General features: G+C 39.8%; 1 protein-coding gene across 5 annotated transcripts in view; it reads right to left on the bottom strand.

Moving 5' to 3' along the window:
* GRM1 (glutamate metabotropic receptor 1) overlaps positions 1 to 12,643 on the bottom strand; it is a 398,087-nt gene that overhangs the window by 3,774 nt on the left and 381,670 nt on the right. For 2 of the 5 annotated variants that reach the window (XM_038526276.1, XM_038526273.1), the window contains exon 9: positions 5,128 to 5,212. The exons of 2 other annotated variants lie outside the window; for them this stretch is intronic. In XM_038526276.1, the coding sequence (XP_038382204.1) occupies positions 5,152 to 5,212 (61 nt within the window). In that variant the 3' untranslated portion in view covers positions 5,128 to 5,151. Of the gene's footprint in view, positions 1 to 2,829; positions 3,479 to 5,127; positions 5,213 to 12,643 lie in introns of those variants that run through there. One more of the 5 variants, XM_038526275.1, reaches the window with a different exon arrangement.

The following is a 12,643-nucleotide window of genomic DNA, read 5'->3' as shown; positions in this document are numbered from 1 at the left end:
CTAATGCCGTCCTCTCAATGCTTATTTTTAAAAAATCATTAAACTAAAAAGATGCCTTGTGTCTTTATTTAGTTGTGTGTGTGTGTGCATATGTGTGTGTATTTAAGAAATAAGTCCCTTGAAAGCTAGTCTACACCTTACTTAACCATCAGGCTTACATATCCCAACAAAACATTGCTCCATTCTCCATTTATGCTGGCAAAAAGGCATCCTTGTATTCCTGGGACTGACTTCACTTACTCACTCATTCACTCACCCACATGGGCTGTTTTCCTCCACTCCCCAGGGTCTTACATGGGCCTCTTTTTAAAATCATGTGCTTCCTTATGTTAATGATATTATTAATCATCTTACATGTAGGTAAAAATCACCACTTGGTTCTGTTTTAATCCAATACCATTTTTGTTTTTGTAACGGGAGATTTTTATACTGGCCATCAAAATTTGCAGCTTTCCTTCCCCTCAGAGTCTTGCTCTAGATTTGCTGTAAAGTACTGTTTAATTAGGAAACAGTTCTAATGTCCCAGGGCATTTGTCAGATTAAGAAAATTAGATTAACCTCTTTTTTCCAAGGACAAAATAAATTGCTTCCTAAAAACCAGAGATAGTGAAGGAAATGTATCATCTAATAGAAGCTGCAGCACGGAGTGCAAACTTTAGTCCTGAATTTGTTGTTTCCAACGTATGGTCCATATACAACTTGAATGGTCCGTGAATCTACGCATGCCGTAAGCTGTGTTTTGGGGCTGGATCAGTGTTATGTCTTGATAGATTAAACACTGCTATTTTCAATGCATATAAATGATATCATGATAAAATGTGCTGCTGGACACAAGGGTAGCTAAATTCTGAGAAGCTTTTTTGTGTTTTGTGGTCAAGCGGCTACTGAAAAAAATGTACAATTACTATCATGGATTTGAGTGAAAGTTTAATAAGCATTTTGGTGTGAAAAGGGATTACCCTACTTGAAAAGGCTGGGAACCTACTGCTATGATATTAAGAAGAGAAAAATGTATAAAATATTGCAAATTATCAAAATTCAGTATTATTATGAAATAAGTCTTCTATTTAATACCAGACTTTATTTTTTTAAAGATTTATTTATTTATTCATGATAGACAGAGAGAGAGAGGCAGAGGGAGAATCAGGCTCCATGCAGGGAGACGTGGTACTGGATCCCGGGTCTCCAGGATCACGCCCTGGGCTGAAGGCGGCACCAAACCGCTGGGCCACTGGGGCTGCCCAATACCAGACTTTAATATCTTCTGTTTCAAGCCACCAATTTCTTCTATTATTTAAGTTTACTCGATTTCCTAAATAGAAGTCTTAGGCAAAGAACCTGATCTGGAAACATCATACAATTGCTGCAAAATACCCCATGTTCCTGCTCTCACTTCAGAAGACAGACATCGGGCCTAAAACAATCTCATATTTGAAGATCAAATGCAGTAGCATTTGGCATGAATTCCTCAGGTGGCTAAATATATTTATCGACACAGAAGTTTTTGGAGGAAATGGCTGTTAGGCCTGGAGAGGAACCAGGATGTAGAGGGTGATCTATACTGGGAGTGTGCAGAGCCAAGCAGGCCTGGGGCTGCCGTGCCAGCTACGACAGGCTTGGGATCTTGCTTTGGTTTTTCTCTCATTAGATAAGTATAACAATCCCCCCAAACAGAAAACCCAATATTTACAGCACTTTAGAGAATAGTTCGAAGTGGGTGGTGTAAACAGATTAGTATATCTTTGGCATTAGGAGTGATCTTGTCTGTTTTATTTGTTTCAGTAAGTACTAGTTACATCTGCAGGGTACACTGCTCTCTGCTCCAGAGAGGTCTAAAATGGGAATAACAGTGGGTGGGTGTTTGAGATCAGGAGGGAAGCATCCTGCACAAGCTGCCTGAGGGGGAAGCTTACACAGCACCTGTCTCCCTTATGTCCAATTCAAGTCTTTGCCACGAGGCTTAATAGCTTCACGACAGACATAAGGATGGCATCCAGAGAGCCCACAGACAAGGCAAGACCTTTGCTTAAGGAGAGGAGACTCACTCCTTGAAACCTGAAGAGATTAGCATTTGTTTTCTCTGAAAGTGAAAGTGGAAACAGGAAATGCCATTGAGTCACAGCATGGAGAGAATGGTTTACCAAATCCAGAAAATAAACCAAAGCTACAGACTTGTGGGCAGTTTTGCTGCGGCCTTGCAGCCACGGTGGGGACACAAGGCCTTTCAAAAAAGTCTGGTACTGCCCCAACTGAGACACCCAGAAAGGAATGCCAGACACGTGCTGCCCAAAGGCCTCGCCTCTTCCTGCTTCAGGGAGCCGGTAGCAGAAGGAAGTCTGAGTAGTGATTCTTGTAGAATCACAGGCACAGGAACTATTTGAAGCCCGATGAGTCAGACTCTTGTTTTCCCAGGCAACGCCAAGTTAGTCTTCAGTACAAAGGACTTCCACTGATGCCAGTTACACTTTTGAAAGCTTTCCAGAAAAACCTGCATATTCAGTATACAATCTCTGGGAGCCTATGGGAACATACTTAAAATTCCTCACCTTTTTGACTCATCACTACTAAGGTGGACCATCTCTGAATGTTAGTGGAGACAAAAGCTTCTCGACTACATGGTAACTTGGTAGCTTCTGTGGGTATCAGTCTTAAATAGCACTGTGAATTTTCTCTCCTCCGATTCTAACATCATAAGCTGGTCAGAGAACCACTTGGCTTGCTGAAATTTACAATAGCTCAAAATCTAAATATACAGCCCTCCTTTTAAGACCTTTAGAGGAATCACATTGTATATGTTAAAGTTATCGGATAATAAAAGACAACACAAAGGAAATCGGTTTGCCTTTATTGAGCTTTCTGCTTTCTTCGGTGAATCAATCAAGAAAAAGATCCACAGATAAAATGAGCTCACCAAAGCCAGAAAAGTAGGGAATGCTCCATAAATTTTGCCTAGGCTTAGGATCTACTGTCTTGAGAAAACTGACAAGTCTGTTGCAAACCAATGAGTAGAATTTTGATGGTCACTAAACTTTTTCCAAGTACATTTTATGTGGCCATTGGTTCAACTTAATCATGATTACTGGCTAAGGAAAGAAATTCTCATGCCAAAGTTTACTGAAGACTTCATGTTGGTATAGGAGTGTTGTTTTAGCAGAGGTATATCAGCTGTAATTATATTCTTCCAGGAAGTATAAGATGAGTCTAGATTCCATTCGCTCTGAAGGAACTTCAAGTCTAGCATTACTGTATCTTCTATGCTCCACGCTACCAGACCTGCGCTTTTAATAGCAAGTCATTCAGTGTTCCTCAGCTCTAACCTGGAGTCCTCACTGTTCTGGGAAACACAGGGCAGTTGCATTGCTCTGCTGGGATTTTTCCTCAGAGGCAGGATGGATCTAGCCATACCATAACGGTCCAGTAGGCAGCTTTATCTCCATCACTAGTCCTTTGCCTCCATTGTTCACAACAGCTGTGGGAACTGAAAGTCATAGAGAGAACATATCTTTTCTGTTGTTGTTTGTTGAGGGACGACCAAGGCTAAAAATAGCCAGTCTCTTCTCAATCTTTTCCTGATCCTTTATAGTCTCCTGAAAGAAAGCTTCAATAGATCCTATTCTGAGAATTCTTAACAACCAACTTACTAGCTTTGCTGATTGTTGCATTTCTTTCATCACCTACCATGAATATACCCACTTTTGAGTCTTTGCTTTTGCTTTTAGGCACTCACCTTTAAGTCATGAAATGTTAGGTGACTCTCCTCCCTTTCTGGCCCTGCTGTCATGGCAGGGCAAGCACATCTACTATTCCCATCAATCCCTTTTGACAGGCAGCCAGCAGTTGTCATAATCAGGATCTCCTTGCTGTGCCCTTGGTCACACTCAACCCCATGCTGCAAGTAATGCTCAATGCCTCTTGACTTGGGAAAATTATAGAGAATGCATCCAAGCAAACTAGAGTCGCTTTGGATGTGCAGGGGCCTCCTGACCAGCATCTGAAACATACTGGCATGGCTATATTTTTCCCTCAAAGAATCAGTATGATTTGAGACCACGCTCTCTTCGTTTGGGCTTCTTAAGGGAATATCAGAACATAGACTTCCCAATGCACTCCACTGAGTGAAGAAAAGAGACACCACAGCCTCAAACACTGGCCACCACAGCCTCAAACACTGGCCTCCACAGCCAGGTTCAGTACCAAACATTTGAACAAATTGGGCTCTTCTCTCTGAAGAGCTATTCGAACCACAGACACCTTATTGGTGGGCTCCCTCCTGCTGCAGGAATGTGTACCTTTGACTCTCCCAGGAGTTTGAAGGGCTGTAAAGGAACAGCTGAAAATGACCACAGACTCCATGCACAATGAATTGAACATGGTCTATGTTCTTTTGTTAACTTAAAAAGGCACTGTCAAGATCTAAAGGTCAAAAATTGGACCAAACATGCACCATTTTTATCAGACGGCAAAAATCTGATAAAAACGCTCAAAATTCTGGGGAAATAACAGCATTTCCTTTTTTATAAAATTCTCTTTTCGTGGGACTCACAAAACTTTTGTTCTGTGCTCCCCAGGGTGTGGGAGGTGCCCAGCAGAGGCTCACGTCAGCGCCCACCCCCTCAAAGTGACATCATGGGACTCTCCATAAGTTCATGTTATGGCTTTTACTTTAGTGCAGACAGTTATCATTTCAAACATTTGTGCAACAGCAAAAAGGCAAAAAAAAAAAAAAAAAAAGAAAAAGAAAAAAAAAGAAAAAAGAAAAGAAAAAAAAAAAAGAAAAGCAAAGAAAGAGCTCTGTTTGCCAAGGAAAAGCTGACAAATTTATGAAGGGGGGAAATTCACTTTCAAGCTTGTGAGTGGGAGTCACAAACAAAAGTGAATCTCCAGAATCAGAAAAAGTGTTGCGTCTTGCATTGAAACTTAAAAAAAGCAAAAAGACTAACAACTTGACAGTGCCCTTTTAAGAACGATGGACAATCAAATTAAGGCAGTCGTGCAAACCATGGCACGTAAATGGTTCCTCATTCTTGATGGCATGCACCACATCTGTTTCCATGTTAGAAAGTGGAAAAACCCAGGAGAGAGAAAGCAAGGGGCAAACCACTACATTTTCCATGCAGCTTTTCTTACACATTCACTGCAGTGTGGGGGCTTTCAAAGTTGCACATGTGCCGACGGACATTGGCTGGTGGGCGAGAATTCTGGCTGCCTCTTCCTGAAGATTGAAAAGAAAAAGACACCCAGTGAGTGAGTGGTTATACACGTGTACAGATATAGTGATCACACCACTCAGGTGGTGCCTGGGTCTGGGCCAGAGCCTAGCCTGGCTCCTCAGCCTTTCTCCATGTCATCTCCACCCCCATGTGTCTTCCTTGCACTGGCTGGCTATTTCTTACTGCCAGGCTCATTTCTGAAAGCCACATCAGTGGAGTGCATTCTTTCTTCTACCTTATGGGACCATCTCTTTCCAAGTGGCAGATGCTTTTTCTGCCATGTGTCTTTCTGTCCAAAATCAGCTCTTTCCCTCCACTCTTGACATCTCCCTTTCTTCCTGATGGCAATGGGCTCCACCTCCACTCACACTGATGCAGGCTGAATCTTCCCACTCACCACCCTTCTCTTAAAGGATGTTCATGGATTTATGTCTTACACTGTGAATTTTAATTGCATTGCTAATTTTCCTTCATATTATGTTTCACTTCCTATCAAGTCACATTTATCTCTTGACCCTCCCAAGATGGAATATATCTGACAGTGCAGAGAGGGGGAGTGGCAAGAGACTGGAGGGATCTGCCACTTGGGGAGAAGTCATCTCGTTCCTTGGTTAGAGGTCTCCTTATACAGCACATAGGATGATATGGGGAAAACAGCATTGATTGGTCATGGCAAGGCTAACGGGGTAGCCATGGGCAGTTGGCCTTTTACCATCCTCTGTTGAAGTGAGGATTCCCATGAGTTAGGCAGCACTTTAGAAGGTAGTGGAGTAAAGCCATCTTGTTATCATTCCACATAAATGGCTGCCAATCACAGAAAAGAATTTCAGGAACAAGATGCTAAGGTGAACCATCAGCAAGTACTGTGGGTGGTATGGATGAGATTGGTTGAATTGGAGAAAATATCAATATTAAGGAACTCTCAGTGATGAAGTCTCCTAAAGGGGTCCCTAAAAACTCACAAATACTCTCTATGTATCAGCATCGGCTACCTACCCCAAGATCCTGGTGCCAATTATCCAGTGTTAATCAGAAGAGGATTATAACAGCTGCAGGCAAGACAAAACCTTTTGCTGTATTTCCTATCTCTTTTTCCCCCCATTAAAGCAGACAGAGGAAGGGAAACAGAAGAGGAAAGAGCCAGAGACATTGCAGGAGCAGACTATGCCCTTTCCCATTCCACATCTTCTAGACTGAGGCCTGGCACATGCTAGGAAAGAGAGATGTAAATTTGAGGTTTGAGACAAAAATACACTGGAATAGCTTTTCAATACCTGAAATCAAGGAATCTGATCTGAATGTAGAAGGTGAGGAAAAAGTCAAAGGTGAAAGAGAAAAAATAAAATTAATCAATATTTGTATTTCTGCCAGGTGTGGGACATTCAATAAACCATTTTCAAAGTACATGATCTACCCAGAATAATTTGAAATCCCTGCCCAGAGATAAAAACTTGAAACACCTTGGTGTAACTTTGTTACTATTGCAATAATCTATTTATTTAAAAAATAGACAAAGAGACAACGTTCGCTATTAAACTTGCTGAAGTATTATGTCCCTGACATTCAATATGCCCACCTGAAATCACCAAAATCATGTCAACAATGGAAGTCAGGAAGTAGATGACCAGGGATAGAAGTATGATATTGGAGTATATAAATGAAACTATCTGTAAGAAAGAACATTTAACCTACAAAATAATAAAACAACTTCATTTCTCAGGAAGGAAGGCAGAAAAATAGACTTAAAGCATTTGGCTACATGCTAAACTGCCTGTGTCCCTTGAATCTCCTAGTTAATTCTACCTGTAGATAGTGTCTATGTGTGGCCTGGCCCAATGGTACTGGGAAGCCAGGACCCCACCCAGGCTGGCTTCAGGCCCCTGTGTCTAATACAGAGGTACAGTGTGTCCCTCATCAGAAGGGCCTGCACTTGGGATTTAGTGGTTGATATTCACCATTTTGGAATCTGTAATCATTGTATCACTTAATTTGTGTTTTGTAAGTGATGTTTGATGGGGAAATGGAGCATGCACTTAGGGGCTTGGAACCTCAGCTTACCCCTAGGGTCCTGCCTTCCTGACTTCACTAGTGCCCCCTGGGACTCAACGAGTCTTCACTCTCTGACCCTGCCCAGGGATCACTCTCCACTCTCCACCACTGGCAGGGCTCTCTGGGCATGAGTACAGGGAGATCAAATCAGGGTCAAGTGCATGTGCTGCTGCATAACACCTCAAGGAGGTGATTGGCCGTCCCCTCCTTGGATTAGCAGGCACCACAGGGGTGAGCCTCTCACTCATCCTCCATGCAGTCACTTTTTAGTCCACTTTCTAGTCCACTTTCTAGTCCTTGGATGTCACCAGTCTGCCAAGGGCCAGGGTAGGAGAGAGGTGAGAAGGAGAGATGCTCGGTTCAATTTCCTTGTAGTGTCTGCCCAGTGACTAGACTGGTGGGAGGAGGACTTGGCAGCCTGAGGGCTGCACCTGCATGGAGTCAGAGAACTGGGGCTTTGGCACCTGGCCGGGTATATACGTGCCCCCCAAGTAACCTCCCCCCACCCCTGCCCTGCACAGGAGTGCAGCACTAAATGGCAAATCAAAAAACATAAGGACAGGTTGAGAGAGAGACCACAGGAGAAAAGAAAAGACTTTATATTATAGTCTGTTTAACATTTCCCTCTGTGTTTTCAGCCAGGGGCCTCATGTTTTCTTTTTGCACTGGGCCGTGCAAATGATGCAGCTGGTCTTGTCTGCTGGGTATATGTATGATGATAAAAGTACAGAGAAACATTTTGGCAGCTCAGAGACTTGGCGTGCTGACATTAGCATAGGTGCAGAGTGTGACATGCCTGGACCATATAGCATGTCTATCTCCTGGGGACTGGGATGGGGGCTCCGTGGCCTGTGTCACTGACTTGGAATTACAGTTCTGGGGTTCCTTCAGGGGTGGCAACCACATTGACAGCCAAACTCCACACAGTAACTCCCAGTATCCCAAAGCCACCTTAATTCACTATTGTTTGAAATAGTTGAAAAATTATAGCATTTCCTTAATAGTGTCATTTCTTCAGTCTCTGACTCACTTTGTGTTGTGAAATGTAAATGATCTATGCCTACGGACCTTACTTTTATGAAAGGGGGGTTGATTAAAGGTTACAGGCCAAACAAAGCCTTGAAAAAATCTGATGCCAGAGTGGCCATTTTATCAACTGCACAAAAAAAATGAGAGGAGCTTGACTTCAGGGTATTTTTAGCAACTGTAAAACCACATATTCAACCAACCACAGATTCGGTAAGCCAGAGTAAAAGCTTGGAGGGAAAATGTAGCATATGGAGACTTGTCAAATATAAGTCTCAAATCTGTGCTTGAATCTTTTGGCAGAAATTGTAGATTTAAAGAAACCCTAGAAATTTAGTAAGAAAGATTCCTCTTCAATTTCTTCAGAAAGTTCAGTTGATTTATTTTCTTTTGCTCTTTTTTCCCTCTTCTTCCCTTCTAATTTTCCTTTTTTTCTTCCCCTTTTCTCTTTCCTTTCCTTTCCTTTCCTTTCCTTTCCTTTCCTTTCCTTTCCTTTCCTTTCCTTTCTTTTCTTTCCTCTTCTTTCCATGCAGTCACTCCTTGTTATAGTTTCTCCCATCTATTCTCATTGTCCAAATCTTCCTTTGTCTGATAAGAGACCATCTCTTTTTGGGTGTACTTAGTCCCATATGACTTTGTTTTAAGATGTTATTTTCTTTACCGTAGTTCATTAATATGTCAGTTTCTATGCTAGGAATTACTCTTCACATGAACTTGAGAAATTGTTACAAACAAGTTTCACCATGGTAGTGTAGCAATAAGATGGCTGGATAAGGGCCCAGGAAACCAGGCACTCTCCAACTGTGTATTTGCCCCTTTTAGACTCAGGTTTTTTTCATCCATAAAGGATTATTGAAAGAATAAATGTGAAAAGCTTCCAAATAGCAAAAAGCTATCCCAGCTTAAGACATCACTATTAAAATCCCTCCTCTGAAAGATGGAGGGACAAAAGCACAGACAAGAGACCCAGATATTTTAAATTCAGTGCAATTTAGAGTAGCCTAATTCACAGTATCTCAAGCTTTACTTCATTTTACTTATGAATGCTAACCACTTTCCTTATTCAAGAATTTCAATAACTTCTACTAGATGATAAACTGTTTTCTCTTCAGATCGTAGGGGCTAGAGTTGGGGGTGGGGACAATGTTAGTGACATTGAATGGATGTAGCAGGAGCAGGTGAGAGCTAGGTACAGAACAAGTTAGCCGTCTGTGTCTGAAGTTGCATGTCTATGATAGATTTGGAGGTGAGTCTACTTTTAGCAGAGATAAAATGGTCTATACAATTCCAGATGGTCAGTTCACCATGGAAATAATAATGTGGCATCTGTCCAAGGTAATCACAAAGATTGGCAGCAACCACTCAAGACCATTTTAGCAGAGTGTGGTCTTTTTTTTTCTTATAGATAAATATAGGATAATTTGTGCCTCCAATTGCTTTCCAAAGCCAAGTGCATTTTTTTTCTATTATCTGAATTTAAATATTTATTTCTAAACATTTGTTTATCAGAGTGGAGAGTGGAGCTCTGATTGTCTACATAGGCCGTTTGTAAACGGTAATTTCTTCCACTCTTCATTTTAGGCATGGATATGTAACATAGTACATTAGTGTTCTTTATATAAACACAGATGTGTAACACATTCCACAGGTGTGTACAAAATACTGCTAATTTAAATAAATTGTAATTATTAAGATTTCTAAGCTAATAAGAGCTTGCAGAGAATAACCTAATAAAATTCAATTTAATTGCCAAAGATTTGTCAAATATCTTTGGCAAATATCTTAAGGCAAACATTTGCCTTATATAAAGTTTCTGTTCTTTTGAAAACATTAAGGATATATGTGAAGCCCTCTACATATTATTTTTTTAATATTTTATTTATTTATTCATGAGAGACACAGAGAGAGAGAGGTAGAGACATAGGCAGAGGGAGAAGTAGGCTCCCTGTAGGGAATCTAACACAGACTCAATCCTAGGACCCTGGGATCACGCCCTGAGCCAAAGGCAGACGCTCAACCACTGAGCCACCCAGGCGTCCCTATCTAGTATTCTTAATACTAATCCTTTCCTTTCTGAGGGAAAGTTTGGTATGAGTGGATCGTCACTTGTCATATTTTAATACTTTTACAACATTTATATTCATATGTGCTAATAAATAATATATGGTAGTGTTTAGTATGTTTTTAGATTTTATATACATAACATCACACTCTATTTCCATTCAGCAATTTGCCTATTTTGTCCATTTTGTATTACATTGATAGGTATAGCTCTAGTTCAGTCACTTAAACTAAACTGAATACATACCACACTACCACAAATAAAATCCATTCTCCTACTGATGGCCACTTAAGTTGTTTCCTACATTTTGCTATTTGGAGCAATGCTGCAGTAAACATTCTAGATTATGTCTCCTTGCACACAAATATGGGAGATATAGGAGATTTTTTCTAAGATATGAACCTAAAAGTGGAGTTGGGGATTGCTGTGAGTGTGCATTCATCTTTCTTATATATGGCCAAATTGCTCTACCAAGTGCTTGCCCAATTTACATTAGTATATGAGAATTCATATTCTTTCTGATGTTTTTTCAGACATCTTTAAAATTGGCTTTTTATAATGAAAAATTTCAAAAATATAGAAACATGGAGAAAATACTAAAATGAATACCCATATCCCTATTATTCAGTTTCAGTAATAATATATGTGTGAATCTTGTTTCATCCATACCACCATTTATTTATTTTAAAGAAAAGCTAAATCATTATGTTTTCATCCATAAGTAATTCAGTATATAAGCACACATTTTTATAATAAAAGGAAAAATAATATTATCATATCTAAAATATATTAATAGTAATTCTTTGATATTTGGTATTAAATGTTTAATATTAACATCACTATTTGGATTTCTCTGTTTGTCTCATATATTTTTATTTTACTTTTGATTTTCAAATCAGCATCCAAACAAGATCTGCATATTACATTTTGTTGATAAATCTCTTAAGCCTTCTTAATCTATAGATGTTCCCTTCCCCTTTTTTGCAGGCTATTTGTTGAAAAAATACTGATTGCTTCCCAGATTACAGATTTTACTGGTTGAGTCCCTATAGCATCATTTAACGTGTTCCTCTGTCACCTATATTGCCAAAAATTGATAGTTAGATCTGAGGGTTTGATCAGATTGATGGTTGCTTGTGCATGGAATATAATTTTGGAGATAGTGTTTACTCCCTATTATACCAGACCAAAAAGCACATAAATTGGGTTGTCTATTAATCACATTAGGATTGATCAGTGGTCAGGCGTGGTCAGCCTAATGCATACATTATAAAACTTCCCATCAGCTTTTCATCTAATGGTTTTAGCATCACTGATGATCATTATGAAGGTCAATTATTTTATTACAAAACTGCAAAATGGTAATATTATAATTCTATCATCATTTTTGTATTTGTCAACCAGATTTCTTTTCTAAATTAGAACTTCTCCTCATCAGCTATTTAGTTCCTCTGATGTAGAGTTCAAACAAGTGAAATGGATGATTCTTTTCTTTAGAAATATTCAGAATAATGACTTGATTTTCTAACAACCTCCAACAGTGATCAGTGTATCACCTGTGGGTCTGCTTCTATTGTCTAATTGTTTCCCTTGATTTTTTGGTAATGTTTCCTAACTCTTCCACACTAAACACATAAGACATGTATGTATGTATGTATATATACATACACAAACACACACATATAAAATGATTCTGTAGAGGTTGTAAATTGTAGATGCTATTATCTGTGCTAGAGTTGCTTTACCACTTTATCTGTTAAGGGGGATAGATCATCTTTATCTAATCCAGAACTGAGCTGAGTCAAAGTTATTTTATAATTGGGATAGGAATCAGTCTACTGTAGGGCATACCCCTTCAGGACTTTTAACAGAACATCTGGCTGTGCACTAGTACACTTCATCTGGTGGGTCTTCATCACTTCAGCATTAAGAGGCTAAGCTTTTCAAGATTTTCAGTTTAGAATTTTGCATTCCTGATCCACACAACTTCGGAATTAGACAAATGATGGAGAAACTTGACCACATGATTGGGTGCCTCTGAATCTCCAATTTTGTCAATCTTGCCTCATGTGGTTGCTAAAGGTGTTTTTGTTTGTTTGTTTGTTTGTTTGTTTGTTTTCCACCGATGGGTCTGTCTCCTCAGTATTGAAAGAACTCCATGAAAGTAACATTATGTGTCAGAAATGTTTAGCCTATCTTTTAACCTTTCTGATCTACCCAATTGCAGGCAATTACAAATAACTGAGTGATTATGGCAAATTAATGCAGGTGTTTGGAAAACAGAAAATATCTGCTT

The sequence above is a fragment of the Canis lupus genome, chromosome 1 (genome assembly GCF_011100685.1).
Source record: "Canis lupus familiaris isolate Mischka breed German Shepherd chromosome 1, alternate assembly UU_Cfam_GSD_1.0, whole genome shotgun sequence".
Classification (NCBI taxonomy): Eukaryota; Metazoa; Chordata; class Mammalia; order Carnivora; family Canidae; genus Canis; species Canis lupus.
Note: the sequence above shows the minus strand (reverse complement) of the source record. Positions and strands in the feature narration are given on the sequence as shown.